The sequence below is a fragment of the Prionailurus bengalensis genome, chromosome A1 (assembly GCF_016509475.1).
Source record: "Prionailurus bengalensis isolate Pbe53 chromosome A1, Fcat_Pben_1.1_paternal_pri, whole genome shotgun sequence".
Lineage (NCBI taxonomy): Eukaryota > Metazoa > Chordata > Mammalia > Carnivora > Felidae > Prionailurus > Prionailurus bengalensis.
Window position 1 is genome coordinate 240,586,303 of NC_057343.1, and position 18,067 is coordinate 240,604,369.

Here is an 18,067-nt window from a genome sequence, read left to right on the forward strand (position 1 = left end):
GAGGAGGGTGCCGGAGGGGCAGCCCTGGAGAGGGGAGGAGGGTGTGGGAGGGGGGTGCGGAGAGAGGAGGAGGGTGCTGGGTGGCCTGGAGAGGGGAGGAGGGTGAGGGAGGGGGAGCTGGAGAGGGGAGGAGGGTGTGGGAGGGGGTGTGGAGAGAGGAGGAGGGTGCGGGAGGGGGGGCTGGAGAGGGGAGGAGGATTCGGAGTGGGGGGGTCTCCCAAGGAAGGCGAAGCAGGACGAGAACAGATGGTGGTCAGTTCTCCGGAGGCGCCCACACCTTTCCAGGAACGGCCCCAAGTCTCAGGCTCACTGGGGACCCGAAGACCCACCTGTGTCTGAGTGCAGGGGCTGCCCGAACACCGCCTGGGGAGGGTCCATGGCCCAGTGCAGCTGCCGGCAGAAGTCCTGGCGGTCGTCCACGTGGATATAGTCATAGATGTTCTGGTGCATCACGTCCGTCTGCAATATTGCAACAACGGTTCCAACCTGCTTTATTCCAGTGATTAGTCATTGAAGAGCTGTCTCAGCCACAGCTGTGAAGAGAAGTCTCACAGGAAAGGCAGGCCTCTGGCTGGAGGACACTTCCTCCCTGGGAGGACATAGGTGTCCAGCCTGGAATGCCAGGCCCCCCACCCGCCCGCAGCCCCCCACTCATCCACCAGGCAGTGCCCTTGAGGGCAGAGCAGGAGGCTCAGAGATCAAACACCTGGCCCAGGGTAGCCACTCTTCTCCAGGACTGGAGAACTCATCAAGCTGTGTGTCTATCATGGGGACACTTTGTGTCATATCACAACAGTTTATTAGGAAAGTGTCCTTAAGAAGTGAGGTGGGAACCGCCAGGTGAGACCAGAGCCATAAGGTGAGACAGGAGCTGCCAGGTGAACTGGGAGCCATCAGAGCACACAAGAGCCCGGCCGGGCCTCCTGGCCAGGGACTTCCTTCATCCTGGCTCCTCTGTGCCTGGCCGCTGCTCCCATCCATGGTACCACGAGGACCTGCAGGTCCCTAGCCCTCTTTCTGCTCCTCTGTCCTCCCACCTACCTGAGCCCTGAACACAGAGGCTAGCCCTCGAAGGCACCGGGTCCACACTTGGAAGCTGCATTTCAGGGCACAGTGGCCACAACTGTGGGCTACGAAGACTGGCTTCCCAGGAACGTGACTATTTTGACCGTTAGCAGACATATTCAGAGTGTGTTGATAAATGATGAAGGCCATGCACATCTCCCCGCGACCTTCCCTTAACCTTCCCTCACTCATTATCCGCACGGAGAGCCTGGCCCAACAACACCTGAATAACCTGGCAGGTGCCCTTGGCCTCTTTGGAAAGAGCCACTTCTAAGTTTGCATCATTTCTCAACAGGATCATTACGAAAACTAGACGGAGGGAAAGTCCCTGAAGAATCAAGTCCAGAAACGAGGCTACTTTTTCAGAAAGTAACCAGTATACTCACCCAGATGGATGAGACCCGCTGTCTGTTCAAGGGGCCCTACTCTTGCCCATAGCTGCATGGCTAAGGCTCACTGGATCCCTACGGGTCAAACAACCTCAGGAAAGCAGAAAAGGAACACGACCGTAACTCGAAGGCTGCACTACAATTACCTACGCACTCCTTCGTCCAAAGAGATGTCTTCAGACAAACAAGTGCTCACAGGCCAGAATGCTTGCTGTCCCTGGTCATGGTTGGCCACGTCAGAGGCTCTGGGTGTGAACGTCAGGCCAACAGGCAGAGACCAACTCCTGGTGGAGGCGAGGGCACCAGGCTTTCCCTCCAGCTCAAGACCTGATGGCTTCCACTCACCTGCCAGCTCCCACCTCATCTGGTGGCCCTGTGATCGCGCGTGCCCTTCCCATAGGATGCTTTCTGAATAAAGTGTGATTCAGCATAACACTTGGCTGAAAAGTGCCCACATCATATGCATACAGTGGATGCGTGAGTTCCCAGATCAGGAAACAGGACACAACAGCTTCCCAGAGCCCCTTCCCTCCACCCCCCGGGGCGGTCATGGCACAGACTGCCCACACCGTAGGCCGGTTATGTTCGTAAACGGAATGCTGTTCTTAGTGTCCGTCCTCTGTGGTTGCACATCACAATTGTAACGTTCTCCCACGCCGCGTGTGTGGCGCCAGTTTCTCGCGTCCGTGGGGTGAGTGTCTCCACCTGATTCCACACGCCGCTGCTGTGTCTGAGCGAGTCACGCCCAGGGGTGGGGTTCCTGGGTCAGGGGTGGCAGAGGGCCAGCATTAGCGGATGGCACCAAGCGCCCTTCCAGAGTGAGGGCACAGATCCACACGCCACTGTGGCGGTGCGTGCCAGCGCAGTCGCTTGACATTGCGGCCGACGCGAGGCGTCCCCAGCCCTCTTCATCCGAGCCGCTGTGGCGGCTGCCACGGTTCCGCACCGTGGTCTTCACCCGTGCGTTGTGAGCCGATGAAATTGTGCATCTTCTCACGTTTTTGGTCTTGAGGTGTGCGTGTGAGCACATGTACGCGTGTCATGTGGGAGTGTGCGTGTCGCCTGTTTGTGTCCTTCTCTCAAATTTCCATTGAGCTGTTTTGCTGATTTGTGGGTTCCTCATCTGCTCTGGACATGGGTCCTCTACTGCGTGGGCTGTGATGCCAGAGCCACTACTCCCTGGCCTGCCTTTCTGTTCTCTTAGTGGACCTCACACGGCCAGTTCATCTGTCTGTCTCCTCATGGGTGGGGTCTTGCCCTCATCATCCTCACCCATCTCCTAACTGGGTCCTGAAGCTTCTAGAAACTTCTGCCATTTATTTATTGTGCATGCTATGAGGTAAGAGCTAGGATCAAGCTCTCTTTAAGTTTTTTAAAATGCATTTATTCGAGAGAGAGAGAGAGAGAGAGAGAGAAAGCACAAGCAGAGGAGGGGCAGAGAGAGAGAGAGAGAGAGAGAACCCCAACCAGTCTCCATCTGACAGCACAGAGCCCAATGTGGGGCTCAAATTCATGAACCGTGAGATCATGACCTGAGCCAAAATCAAGAGTCAAATGCTTAACTGGCTGGACCCCCCAAACGCCCCCAGGATTCATTTCTTTCCCATGTAAATCCAGTTTACCCAGCTCTGTTTGTTGGCAAGATGGCTATTTCCCCACCACGGGACAGCGCCCCCTTCATTGTAAATCCCACACTCGTGCACACGTGCCTGCTGTGAGCTTCCAGTTCTGTCTTGGGGTCTGTTCATCTAGCAACTGGGTCCTACAGGAAGTCTCATGTCCGGTGTGTAAGTCCCAGTAATCACTGCTGCTGCCCCCTGGCCCTGGAGACTCCCAACTTTCTGCATTCCCAAAAGCTCGTCTATCTCTACCTAGAAGAGCTGCTTAATTTTCATGATAATGTCATTACCTCTGTAACATGATCTGACATCTTTATAATGATAATTGGAGTCCTCTGATTCATGGATATGGCACGTAGTTCTGTTTATCTGGTTCTTTAATTTCTGTAAATAATGTTTTATATTTTCTGTGTGAGATACTAAATACCACTTCGTTGACTCATTACTGCGAATTCTGTATTCTTCCTCCTGCTGCAAATGGATGGCAGCTTCCCCTCTACAGTCTGATGAATGTAAAAGGCTGCTGACCTCCGAGCACCGGGCAGTCGTAGTTCCCATGGGAAGTTTGTAACAGGCACTGTCTTTCGGTCATTCTCTCGCGAGCTTTGGTGGGTGACCCCACGCTTTGTAGAATCCCAGAAGGTTGCGTCCTTGGACGCCCTGTTCATGTCTCCCCACACCTGAGTTAATTAATGGAAAGGATGTGTGGGATTAACATGGAAGAGGGGCTCTGTGGCTTAACCAAAACAAGAGAGAGACCAATGGCGAGGGCATGATAAAACCGGAAGAGACGTTTCTGACTCAGGCAAATTGAAAGACATAGCCAATGTGGACACTTTCTAGGTTGGGCAACAAAGGTATAATAACTACTGTGACATATCTGACTGGTCTTAGTCTCCCTTAATCTCCCGGAGTCTGATCCCTATAAAGCGGGGTCAGTGACAAGTGGTGGAGAGATCAGTAGAATAATTATTCAAATAATGTATAAACAGGGACGCCTGGGTGGCTCAGTCGGTTAAGCGTCTGACTCTTGATTTTGGCTCAGGTCACGATCTTGTGGTTCTTGAGTTCAAGCCCCACATCGGGCTCTACACTGACAGTGCGGAGCCTGCCTGGGATTCTCTCTCTGCCCCGCTGCCACCCCCCCCGCCCCCGCACATGCATGCATGTGCTTCTGCACATGCGCTCTCTCTCTCTTTCTCTCTCTCTCTCTCTCAAAAAAAAAAAATGTGGAAAAACAGACACAGCTTTGGTCAACTAAAGCCAGCCTTATTTTAGCTCTAAACTACCGTTTCTGGAGTTAAGAATAAAGTCATGACCAGTTTTTACAGCCCCATCCCCGCAGCCCTCATCCTTTTGTGCAAATTGCACACGCACCTGTTACCTAGCCTGTGGGATTCCCAACTGCGCCCACACCCTTGCCCTGGTTCAAACGGGGACAGCTCTCCCCCAGCTGCCAGCCTGGGGGAGAATGGACCCCTTCTTGAATCAATAAATGTCAACGGCAACTAAAACATGCATCTAAAACCTAGCTGTTCATTAAAATGACTGCTGAACCTGAAGATACTGAAATAATTGGTTCCTGACTTCTGTTAAGTATTTTGCACAAGGAGCTCACGACAGCACAAAACTGTTCTGATATTTTCTCAACATGTTTTACATAAATAGAGGCAATGCCTGATTTAATGGCATTTGGAAACAATTTCTTTATAATAGAAGGCAAAATTTTATTTTACATCCAGCACTTGCAGAATAACCAAGCTCCAAAAAACGGACTCTAGTGAGCACGTTCAGACCTGGGACCAAAGCCTCGCCTCAGGACACTTGCACATCACCAAAGCCACCTCCCGGATTATGGCTAAAGGTAGGCAGTTCTGGGTGTGTCTGGAGAATTTGCAGGGCAACTCAGCAGACAGTGATAGGGACTGAAGTTGAGTTCTGAGCATGGAAAAGGCAGCCCAGACCACGTTTTTCTAGAATCAGACCCCGCACACGCAATCGAGGGGACAAAGAGAGTTTGCCATTTGGGGGCTGGAATCACGTCGTGTCCGCAGCCTGGTGCTGGCCATCTGTGGGTCCCTGAGCTCCAAGCTGCACGAGGGGGCCCCGAGGCCAGAGAGCTGTGCGAGCACAGCAACCTTGAGAGCACACGTGGGAGGGCTAAAGAGGGGAGGAAGGGCCTCAGCTGGCCATCCAGGTGCTCATGTGTCTGGGGCGGGTGATGCATTCCCCCCACTTCACATCCCCCAACACCTGCCCCGCATGTCTTCAGGAGGTGGAGGTGCACACAAGGACACAGTGATGGAGCCCAGTTGTCACCCACTGCCAGGAGCAGCCAGTGGGAGAAGAACCACGGGCCACCTCCCTGAGGCGTGGCTCGTGGTGGGGACGCCTCCCCACCGCCGAGTGTCACCAGGTGCCAATGCCCCGTGCCCTGCACATGGAAGAAGAAAAGGAGGCTCAGAGAGAGCGGAGCCAAGGCTTGTCCCCGTGGTGTGCAGGGCAGCCCCGGAAGCACCTCCTGGAGATCACACCCACGGCATTTTGTCCACTTGCCACGCGGTGGCCCTGTGTGTGGGGTCCTTGCCGGAGCCACACCTGCACGTGCTGCAGGGGCCAGTCCAGGCCACAGGGTCGGCTGTCACCAGCGGCTGCCCTGTGGAAGAGTGAGTGTGTGCACGTTGTCTGTCCAAAGATTGTCCCGGGGCCAGCGGCAGGGAGAGGCCTGGTCAGTGGCAGCCATCGGTCCCAGGTTCAGGTGGCAGGAAAGCAAATGTAGAGGCGTGTGCAGTGACAGACACTTCAGTTTTGGGAATGATTCAAAGTGACAGTCTTCATGGAAATTACATCAAATGCTCCGAGCAGCCTCAGGGGCCTCAGGCAGCCTTGAATTTTCATGTGCCAGGGACCCCCATTCTCAGATCTTGGCTTCCACCGCCCTTTGCTTCTGGGCATCCCCTTGCTTTTCCACCCGTCCTGTGGGATCTTTGTTTCTAATTCCACGTACTGCCTCTCAGCTCCTTTCATCACTTGGCTCTGATCCCGGATCCTGCACACATTTCCCCTCCGCTGGCGAAGGTGCTCTGGGCACTGCAGGAGGGAGGTTGGGTCCTTTGAGACCACACCCAGGCCAGGTCCGCCTGCAGGTAGCCTCCCCCAGAGTCTGGCCAGCATCCCAGTGGGCATTTCCTGCTGGCTAGCCCTGGCCTGGGGCACCTCGGTGACCTCTCCACCACCCAGGAGCCATGGCCTCACCCTCACCCATGAGGGTGTCTCCAGAATGTGCTCCTTGCTGGGGTGCCCAGCCTCCTGTGGGCCCTGTGGCCCCTCCGCTCGCTGTGTCTCTGTCTACGGCCGTACCCCTTAGGATCCTGTGTTAATGATTCTTTTTTTTTTTTTCCAACGTTTATTTATTTTTGGGACAGAGAGAGACAGAGCATGAACGGGGGAGGGGCAGAGAGAGAGGGAGACACAGAATCGGAATTCTGGCCACAGAATCTGGCCATCAGCCCAGAGCCTGACGCGGGTCTTGAACTCACGGACCGCGAGACCGTGACCTGGCTGAAGTCGGATGCTTAACCGACTGCGCCACCCAGGCGCCCCTGTTAATGATTCTTTATACGAAACTCACATTAATTCTTTATATTAAGCGAGTCAGATCACTTCACAGTTTCTGTCTCCAGGTAGGACCCTGGCAGACAGATACACTGTATACCTCACTTTTCAAAGTTCTGTTTTGTTCTTTCTCCAATCTGCCTGTTTGTATATTGCATGGAGTGTGTTTATAATTTTGCACGAAGAAGCCCTCTTCAGAGGAGACATCTTTTTGGGGACGGCTGTGGCCCTGCAGCTAAGGTCATGTTTCTGCTTCCTGGTGCCCCACGTTCTCATCTGTCCACCACTGGCTCTGACCTGGGGCTCTGAGCTACACAAGAGTGTAAATTTCGGGGCGCCTGCGTGGCTCCATTGGTTGAGCGTCTGACTTTGCCCCAGGTCATGATGTCACGGTTTGTGAGTTCTAGCCCCGCATCGGGCTCTGTGCTGACAGCTCACAGCCTGGAGCCAGCTTTGGATTCTGCCCCTCCCCTGCTCATGCTCTGTTGTCTGTCTGTCTGTCTCTCTCTCTCAAATATAAATAAGCATTACATTTTTTTTTTTTAAGTATGAATTTCGATTTGGACTTGAAGCTCAAACTTTGGATTTCTCATGAGCGACCTCCTTTCCTTCCCAGAGGCCAGGCCCTGAAGTTTCCTTTTCCCTCCCTGGGCCATGGGTGGGTTTTTTTTTTTTTTTTTTTTTTATTGTACCTTTTCTTGGAGGAGGATCCAGCGTTTGGTGGGTCTCAACCCCAGAGCCTTGCCCCAATGTCTGGAATCATTCAGCCTGGGCAGGCCTGTGGCAACAGACCAAATGAATTACCTGGACATCAATAAGGGCATTTCCAGAACACGTTATTTCCCGAATGTGCCCCATCTCTGGGGTTTCAGACAGTGATGCTGTGGCAAGGTCGCGGCCAGCAGAGGTCAGTGCCCAATACAGTTGTGACACCCTGGACACCATTACATCTCTCTTGTGACCTCGAGCCCTAGACCACGCTGGGATGTGGAAATCCTTACCTGATAAAACCTGCGTGATAAGAAAAGCCTGGTTTTACAGGTGTGTGAGGCTGGAAGACAGTAAGCGTGTGCAAACAGTGGGACCCACCACGCCGCAGGCTGAAGAGCTGTGTTTACCTGGTGGAAGCCCAGATAGTCCACGATCGTTGCTGACGCGTAAAATATCATGCCTTCCGCACTCACGACCAGGGCAAAGCCATCGAGAGACTAGAAGAAACAAGAACTTGAGTTGGCTCCTGCCCACATTCTCAGAACCTTCACAATGAGAAAGCGCAAGCATTGTCTCTGCTGCATTCTCGACCATTTCTCTTGGTCCGTAGTCTGTATTTATAACCTCCAGAAACACCACTGTTGATTTATTTATTTGTTTATTTATGGCCGTTTTGCAATAGGTCCCAAGTGTGCAGATGACACGGGCACTTCATCATGGTTTATAAGCCTCAACACTGTGTTCTTCTTTTTCTAATGATTATAAAACTCATCTTGTACAAAATACAAATATCATCATGGAGAGATGAGGCTCCCAGCAGTACCTGAAACAAAACAGGAGCCTCACTTCACTATATGGACTGTCCCTGTTCACGCACTTTCTTCCAGACTATGTTCTGGTTTTCCTAAGTGTTTTTATCATGAATAAATATCGAACTCCATCAAGTGCTATTTCTACATCTACTGAAACAATAACATAACATTTCTTTAGTCTACTGATGTGGAGAATTTCATGATAGGTCCCTGATGATGAATCATTCTTGCATACTACAGGATAAGCCTTATCGTCACTTCTAATATGCTCTTGGAAGTAACTCACTTTGCTGCGGAGACGCTATCCGTATTTAAGGAAAAGCTGGCCCACGAGCGTCCCTCCTGATTTTGGTGTCAGGATCACTAGATACGAGTCAGGCCCCTCTCCCTCTTTTCCATTTCCTGGACCTACTTATTGAAGGCAAGGATAACGTGCACCTTGAAAGTTTGGTTTCACTTCCAAGAGCATTCAGCTTGGGGATGATGGGAGACAGCAAGTGAAAAGGGGAGGGTTTTAGCACCATGTCAGTTTATGTAATGGTTGTTAGTGTATCCAGGTTTTTAATTTTTTCTTTATCAATTAGAGCATCTTAAAATATTTTCCTCTTCATTTTAAATTTGTTAGTGTCTGCTATTCACAATATTTTTATGATTATTAAATCAGTTATATCCATAATTATTTGCTGTGCGTGCATGTGTGTAGAAAAGTGCGGCATGTGGCTACGCTGTGCCTGACTTCAAATCTTTATTCAAAAAGCAAGCTTTGTAGCTCCGCCCTGCAGTGATTTCCCAGAATCACCAGTAGTGAAGATGCACAAGAGAACACAGCCACCGATTTACATGATCAATGAGCATTTCATCTATCCTCTATCTATCTATCTATCTATCTGTCTCTCTTCTTCCTGCTCACCATCATCATCATTACGATAAAGAAAATGATAGCTGGGGGCACCTGGGTGGCTCAGTCGGTGAAGCGTCCGACTGGCTCAAGTCATGATCTCATGGTTCCTGAGTTCGAGCCCTGCATCAGGCTCTGTGCTGACAGCTCAGAGCCTGGAACCTGCTTCGGATTCTGTGTCTCCCTCTCTCTCTGCCTCTCCCCGGCTCGCACTCTGTCTCTGTCTCTCTCTCAAAAGGAAATAAACATTAAAAAAATTTAAAAAAAGAAAATGATAGCTCACACGGTGCACGTGAGTATTGGGTACCCTACATGGAATGTCTCATTCAATTCTACATCACCTCCATGCAGCAGGAGGTTGCAACTCTACTCGGCCAGTGCAGAAGCTGGAGGTGAGGGAGGGCATCCGGGCAGTGGAGTTCATAAATATTTCAATTTGTATCTTTAAAATACAGACATTTAGAGACTTTAACTTCTATGAAGTTTGTAGTTATTGGCAGTATATCACAATACTCATTTCCCTTAATTCTTGATCACGTAGGATACTTTTTCCTTTTTAAATTTTTGCTAATTTGTTAAGTGATAAATTATTGTACTATTTACTATAATTTTCATTTCTTTGATTATTAATGGGATTGATATTGATGAGATTCCACACACTCACTGTTAGCCTGTAGTTCTTGCTTGGCAAACTGCTCATGCATATCATTGGCTAATTTTTCTATCAGGGTTTATAAATATCAATTCCCAAGAGCTTTTAAACTGCTAATATTGAAGATCTCTAGGCATCCTAGGACAGCAGCAGCCACCTAACCCCAAATACCCTCGCTTATAAATGATGGAAAACAACAAGAAAAGTGACACTACACAAATCCATGCCCTTGTCCTGATGAGACCACAGGGAGCTGGTAACTTGCAGAGACATATTGGCAGAAAAGAGAGTACTAAATCCTAGTGAGCTATGAAAGGAAGAGAGTGTAGTTTCTCCTTAGGAAACTAGAGTAAAAGAGCCAATTAAATCCAACGTAAGTGGAAGAAAGAAAAAAACAAGAGTGAAAAAGTCAATGATATTGTTTAAAATTGTCAAATAATGAACATCATCAACAAAGTCAAATTTGGTTCTTCGAAAAGATTGATAAAAGATCAATACAAGATCAATAAATTTGATATACCCTTAGCAAATTTTATCAAGAAAAATACAAGTTACTGACACCAGGGATTTACAATCATGACACAGCCAGGCACCTGAGTGGCTCAGTCAGTTAAGCATCCTACTCTTGATCTCGGCTCAGGTCTTTTCTTTTTGTAACAAATTCAAATTTCTTTTTTTTTTTTAATGTTTATTCACTTTTGAGAGGGAGGAGGGGCAGAGAGAGAGGGGGACAGAGGATTTGAAGTGGGCTCTGCACTGAGAGTAGAGAGCCTGACGCAGGGCTTGAACTCACAAACCACGAGATCATGACCTGAGCCTAGGTTGGATGCTAACTGACTAATCCACCCACGCGTCCATCAGCTCAGGTCTTGATCTCAAGGTTGTGAGTTTGAGCCCCTCATTGGGCTCCACACTGGGCATGGAGCCTACTTAAAAACAACAACAACAACAAACCTTCCCACAAAGAAAACTCCAGACCTAGATTAAACAAACAAACAAACAAACAAACAAAACATGGGGCACCTGGGTGGCTCAGTCGGTTAAGCATCTGACTTCGGCTCAGGTCATGATCTAGTGGTTTGTGGGTTCAAGCCCCGCGTTGGGCTCTGTGCTAACAGTTCAGAGCCTGGAGCCTGTTTCGGATTCTGTGTCTCCTCCACTCTCTGCCCCTCCCTTGCTCATGCTCTGTCTCTCTCTGTCTCTCAATAATAAATAAACATTAAGAAAATTTTTTTAAACCAAAAAAACCCATAAAATGCCTAGGAATAAATCTAATAAAAGATGTACAAGACCTGAATAATCCAGGAGGTATGCCATGCTCCTGCACTGGAAGATTCCACATGGTTTAGAGAGCCCAGTCTCTAAAATCAGTTTATGGTGTGATGTGATCCCAATCACAATCTCAGGACGGTTTTCTTCCCTTTGCAGAAATTGTCAAGCTGATTCTAAATTCTATATGTGCAAAGGGCCCATATTTGCCAAAGCAACGATGTTAAAGAAGAACAAAATTTCAGAACTTACACTGACTTCATGACTCAGCATAGAGCTGTGGTAGCCAGGACAACATGGCATTAATGTGTCTGGGACAGCTGGTTGTCCGTATGGAAAAAATGAACACGGACTCCTATCTAATTCCACAGAAATTAATTCAAGACATAGCTTAGGCCTAAAGATAAAACCTCATAATCATAAGGTTTCTAGAAGAAAACAAAATGTCTTCATGAGCCTGGAATAGGCAGATTTGGATAGGACACAAAAACACTAGCCCTTCACGGAAAAACTTGATAAACTGGACTTTATTAAAAGACACAATTTAAAAATGTAGAGACAAGCCACAGGGCACGAAAACAGTATTCGCAGCACATTGACCAAGGACCTCATTCAGAATATATACAATTCATAAATGGATAGTAAAAAGATGAACGACCCAAATTTTTTAAATGGGCAAAAGACTTGAACAGATACTTTCCTAGGGAGATGGAAGAAAGGCCTGTCTAGGATGAAAATGTGTCAACATCATTAGTCATCAGGGAAATGCAGATAAACATCACATTAAGATACCATTTCACAAACACTGGGATGGCTACAGTCAAAAAAACAGACAACACGAAATGTTGGTGAGGATATGAACCATCACCAGTAAGAACGTAAAATGTGACAATCACATTGGGAAACGGTTTTGAGGTTCCTCATAAACATGAACATGCACTCTCCCCATGACCAGAAATTCCACTCAGTGCTTACCCAAGTGAGATGGGTGTGCTCACAAAAACACCCTAACAAGAATGTTCATAGCGGCCTCCTTCCCAACAGTCACACTCTGGAAATAACCCAGCAGCTACCAGCCCCACATGAGGGCTATCACACAGAGAAAAAGAGCACCCCGCTGACCATGGGGCCTGTGCATCTATTTATAGGGAGCCCAGGGGCAGCCCAAACAAAGCAATGGGATAAACACCAGAAAGCAGTTCCCTGGTGGTGGCAGAGGGAACCACATTAAACGAAAGTAGGAGAAAGTCACAAATAAATTTGAAACCCTAAATAAGTGTATGTTTCCCTAGGAAAATACGATGTATCCATTAGAGACAGAAACCTTACCTGACTGATTTCTCTAGAAGACACAGAGGAAGTTACCAAGGATCCAGCCCACAGATGGCCTTACCATGTAACCACCAAGTCTTAAAGATCTGATCGCATCAATGCCCCATAAATTGTCCCAGAGCATAGACAGTCAGGGAATTTTTCCACTTATTTTCAGAAGTGTAACACTGACACTTAACTCTGATCAAAGAAAAGTACAATAAAAATAAAATTACAGACCTTTAGTTACTGATGAGAATGTACAAATAAAATATTAGCAAACAGATTCCAATTTCACATTAAGGAAACACAATACACATGACCAAGTGAACTTATTCCAGGAATGCAAGGTTGACTCAACATTAGGAAACCCATTAGCTTAATACACATTTATAGTTCTACAGGGGATAGTCTTATAATTATCTCCACAGATGGTAAAAAAGCTTTCCACAAAATTCAACATTTATTCTCTATAAAAACTCTTAAGAAAATAGGAATTATAGGCACATTCTTAACATGATAGTGTTTATGTGGGTGCGTGTTATTTCTAAGTCACCAACTTACTTAGTGGGGAAATATTCTAGGTGTTTCCAGTAATACCAGGATGCAACACAAAGATATCCATGATCTCCCATTCCAGTGTGTGCAAACTACAGTCCCAGTTATGGCCTGGCACTTGGTTTTGGGAATAAAATTTTACTGGAACACAGACACACTCATTCATTACTTATTGTTTGTGGCCACTCTTGCACTGTAACAGTGGAGCCGAGTGGGTGCAACTGTATGACCCACAAAGCTGAAAATATTTAGCATCTGGCCTTTTAAGAAAATGTTGGCTGACTCCTATCCTACAGTGACCACCATCAGATGGAGGTGTTAGCTGTTATAGCGAGGCGAGAAACCAACAGGAGGCATAAGAACTGGGCAAAGTAAAATGGTCTCTGTCTACAGATGCTATCACTGGATATCTGGAAACTCCTAGAAAGTCAATGATAAAATAACTCAAAAAAAAAAAAAAAAAAGATGGGCAAAAGACATGAATAGACACTTCTCCAAAGAAGACATCCAGATGGCCAACTGACACATGAAAAAATGCTCAACATCACTCAACATCAGGGAAATACAAATCAAAACCACAATGAGATACCACCTCACACCTGTCAGAATGGCTCACGTTAACAACTCAGGCAACAACAGATGTTGGCGAGGATGCAGGGAGAGAGGATCTCTTTTGCATTGTTGGTGGGAATGCAAGCTGGTGTAGTCACTCTGAAAAACAGTATGGAGGTTCCTCCAAAAACTAAAAATAGAACTACCCTACGACCCAGCAATGGCACTACTAGGCATTTATCCATGGGATATAGGTGTGGTGTTTCGAAGGGACACATGCACATGTTTATAGCAGCACTATCAACAATAGCCAAAGTATGGAAAGAGCTCAAATGTCCATCGATGGATGAATGGATAAAGAAGATGTGGCATATATACAATGGAATATTACTCAGCAATCAAAAAGAATGAAATCTTGCCATTTGCAACTACGTAGATGGAACTGGAGGGTATTAGGCTAAGTGAAATTAGTCAGAGAAAGATAAAAATCATATGACTTCACTCATATGAGGGCTTTAAGAGACAAAACAGATGAACATAAGAGAAGGGAAACAAAAATAATATAAAAACAGGGAGGGGGACAAAACAGAAGAGACTCATAAATATGGATAACAAACAGGGTTACTGGAGGGGTTGTGGGAGGGGGGTTGGGCTAAATGGGCAAGGGGCACTAAAGAATCTCCTCCTGAAATCACTGTTGCCCTATGTGCTAACTAATTTGGATGTAAATTAAAAAAAATTAAAAAATAAAACAAGTTAAAAAATTAAAAAAATTTAAAAAATTCAGTAAGGAAGCAGTATATAAAATTAGATACCATATTCAACGTTTATTTATTTTTGGGACAGAGAGAGACAAAGCATGAACGGGGGAGGGGCAGAGAGAGAGGGAGACACAGAATCGGAAACAGGCTCCAGGCTCTGAGCCATCAGCCCAGAGCCCGACGCGGGGCTCGAACTCACAGACCGCGAGATCGTGACCTGGCTGAAGTCGGACGCTTAACCGACTGTGCCACCCAGGCGTCCCTAGATACCATATTCAATAATCTTTACATACTAGAAAAATAACCAAATTAGAGGGTCTGATGATAGATAAAACCCCATTTACAAACACATTAAAGAAGATCCATTACTTGATAAATAAACTTAACAAGAAAGTGTAAAACACAGGGGCAGAAAGCTTTAAAACTTCTCAAGACACAAAATTATATTTGAACAGATGGAAAGACATCCTTTGTTCCTGGACAAGGCAATTCAGCATTGCAAAAATGCCCGTTCTGCCCAAGTGAACCCCCCAACAGACTGCCACTCTGTTTTGGGAGCAGGCGAGTCGATGCTACGTGCAGGCAGGAAACGTGCAGTCATAGCTACAAAAGACAGGAAAAGTGAGGAGGGAGGGCTGTCTCATTCACACACCGAAATGTGGGGCCGACCTCCGTAGTCACGACGGCTGGTGCCGGTGTCAGCGACTGGTCAGTGGACTGCATGGCGAGTCCAGAAACAGGCCCCAGCTTAGACGGAAATGTGGCATAGGAAGCAGGTGTCACCGGAACCACTGGGACAGAACGAGCTTTTCAATAAATGGTGCTTTGTGAAGCTTTTGTCATCGTGCTTTGTGTCTGTCCGTCTGTCCGTCAGGGCTGGAGAATCGTCTTCAAGGTGGTGTTTGCCCCTTCAGGGTTACCAGGTTGATGAGCTCACAGTGGCTCCCGACATGGAGAGTCACCTTATTCCCATGGCCACCATGGCTCGCTCCTGCTGCAGACAGAGTCAACTCGCTGTTGCTTTATTTAGAGTTCTTTCATGTAGTGTCTCGAGGAGATGAGTTGGTTTCTCCTTTGTGCCCTCCAGCAGGCTTCAGTGCACGGTTTTCTGACCTCACAGAATTAGCCGCGACCCTCTCCCCTTCCGTTCCGTGCTCTGGAACTTGGTTTTCTGTATTCAGGTTCGCTAAAACTTGCTTGTAGAAACGAGTGGATCAGACACCCCCACCCCTAGCTCCGCTCCCTCTCACCAGTGTGACTGACTCTGTTCAGAGTAGCATCACACGTGCCCACGAACAGCTCCCTCCCAGCTGCCACAGGGCAGAAGCTGGGTTCCGGGGAGCCTCCCTGCTCCCCGCTCCTGCTCCTGCAGGAACGTAGCTATTGCACGGCAGAGGGTGGAACCAGCCAGAGTCCCCCAACATCACGATCCTCCGTGGCGCTGCAGTCAGGCCTCCGTCTCGTGGAGCCACGCAGAACCTGTCCACGGAGTGTGTCTTCTTCTGGGTGATGCCTTGTCTTTTTGTTTGCTCCCTACTTTGTTTTCAGATAACACCGTTGTAGGTTTTCTGCCTACTTCGTTCAGGTACAACGCGACTCTTGCCCCAGATGTGTGTTTTCTGTGCTGGGGGTAGAGGAAAAGTGCACCTGCCAACCAGAGCTAGTGTGTTCTGCCGCGTTCTGGTGATGGGACGACGTCACATGAAGGTCCCAGGAAGGCCCTCAGGGCAAAGGACCAAGCCTTCCAGCTTCACACAGAGCCGCTCCGCTACAAAGCCACACATCCAGCCGCCAAAGCATTTCAAAAGGGGAAGTGACAGCACTCAGGAAAATGTGAAACACACTTGTCAGAGCTCTTCGAGAGAGATGCGGTAAAATGTCAAAACCGGCCCCAAATGCGCCCGAGAAGCCAGTGCCCACAGGCAGTCAGGAGAGGATTTCTGCTGCGAAATGACCCCCTCCAGACAACCCTGGAGCGGCCTGGCTCCTCTGTGACTTGGAAGTTTCAAGGTTTTGGACAATTTTCTGACGCAGAGGCACACACACTGGGGCGATGACGCTGCAAAGGACTCAGCTTTTGTGCTGAATTTTCTGGGCAAGAAATCCCCATCTCACGTAGCCCTGCAGCCGTGGCCACGGACTTAAATGGTCCTTGCAAAGCCCCCCGCCCCTGAACCCCAACGTACTTCTGAGGAACAGGAAATTGACCTCATACAACATAGGTGTCCACCAAAACACCTCTAAGAATCAAACCGCGTTACTTGTCATTTGAATAAATGTCCAGCTCCAGACAGAAGTGTGTGGTCCCACATATCCTAACACCTTTGAGTGGTGAATGGAAAGTCCAGTATCTGCCTGGCTCTCATCCTAGGGGGCTATTTGAGAGTTTGTAAATACGCCTAAATCAGGCGCCTGGGGGGCTCAGTCGGTTGAGTGTCTAACTCTTGATTTTGGCTCAGGTCATGATCCCAGGGTTGTGGGATCGAGCCCCACGTCCAAGCTCCGCACTGAATGTGGGGCCTGCTTAAGATCTCTCTCTCTTTCTCTCTCCCTGTGCCCCTTCCCACAACCTCCATCCATGCTCGCTCTCTCTCTCTCTCTAAAAAATTAAAAAAAAATATATATATATATGCGCCTGCCTAATGCCCTGCCCAATGCCTCTGTTCTTGGACACACAGTGTTTTGGGGGAGGCACCTATGAACATTTGGAATTTGTCTGTTTACATCATTTATCAAAAGACCTGCCTTCACTGCCTGAGACAAAAGAAGTGTGGAGGCGTGTGACGACATTAAACACACTGCCAGCCTACGGGGTGGGGCCTGGCTAAGAGGAGTGAGGGCACCCGGCACCTGGCACTCACCACCAAAGAGCTGGGCCCCTTTCTGCCTGGACGTGACCTGGCCTCCCTCCTGCCCCACGCTTAGCCGAGGCCCTGGGGGCTGGCGCCCACAGGGGCTGGTGGGTTTCAGGGTGGCGGGGCAGGGAGAACGGGCTGGTACCAAGCACTTCCCGCGCAGTGATGGGGACACTTGGGTAAGTCAGGGCGCTGCCGCCACAGCGGATCGCACCCACTGGTGCTGGCGCAGCCTCCCAGGATGGGAGCAGCCAACCACGAAGCCCCTGCCGTCCTACCCCTGGGACTCGGATGGAGGTAGGTGGGGCCACACTGGGGTCCACGGACGGCTGGTTGGAAGACCATCGGTCATGCTGATAGACCATCAGAGTGACTATTTGCCGTTGCCACTACCCTGAGGTCGGGTGACGTGCTCAACGGGCGGGCAGTCAGACCAACCGCCATGTGGCGCTGGCAGCGGTGACCTCAGAGGGGCCTGGCGGCGGGGGGTGCGTGGCCCTCGGCCCCAGCCCCTCCTGGAGCGCCCGCTGCTCGGCCATCTCCCTGAACGGCTCCCCCGAGGGGAGGCTGCTGCACACTGAGCCTGTCGTGCTAGCAACGGTTCAAAGACCGAACGACGGCTCAAGGCTCGAGTACGTAAAACGCCTTCTTAAAAAAGATTTTATAAGATTCGTCACAACCAAAAACAACCTTAATTTTAACTCACAAGGCAGAAATTTTTTCAAAAAGCAAAAGGACCATAAAATGCCGTCTGCCGAGTCATATGGATTCAATATCGGATTGACGTTCTGGTCCAGAAGCATCATGCCAAATACTTTTACACATGTGGGACCATCTTTCAAATATGCATCGCCAACGTTTGTTTTCTCCCGGTCTCTTTTTAATCCTACAAGAGTTTTGTGTTTTCTCAAACATGGTACATGGAAAATGAGGTCACTTTTCCAAGTGGAAAAAAGGATTTGGCCCCAAACTTAAGACTGAACTTTTTTTAAGGGGCAAA

The 18,067-nt window shown here is 48.7% G+C and overlaps 1 protein-coding gene across 1 annotated transcript in view; it reads right to left on the reverse strand.

Annotated features, from left to right (window-relative positions):
- AHRR (aryl-hydrocarbon receptor repressor) overlaps positions 1-18,067 on the reverse strand; it is an 85,312-nt gene that overhangs the window by 14,057 nt on the left and 53,188 nt on the right. Inside the window, exons 5-6 of the mRNA XM_043602050.1 lie at positions 7,807-7,896; positions 330-459 (exon numbers count right to left, since the gene is read on the reverse strand). Coding sequence (XP_043457985.1) covers positions 330-459; positions 7,807-7,896 — 220 coding nt within the window. The remainder of the gene's footprint in view (positions 1-329; positions 460-7,806; positions 7,897-18,067) is intronic.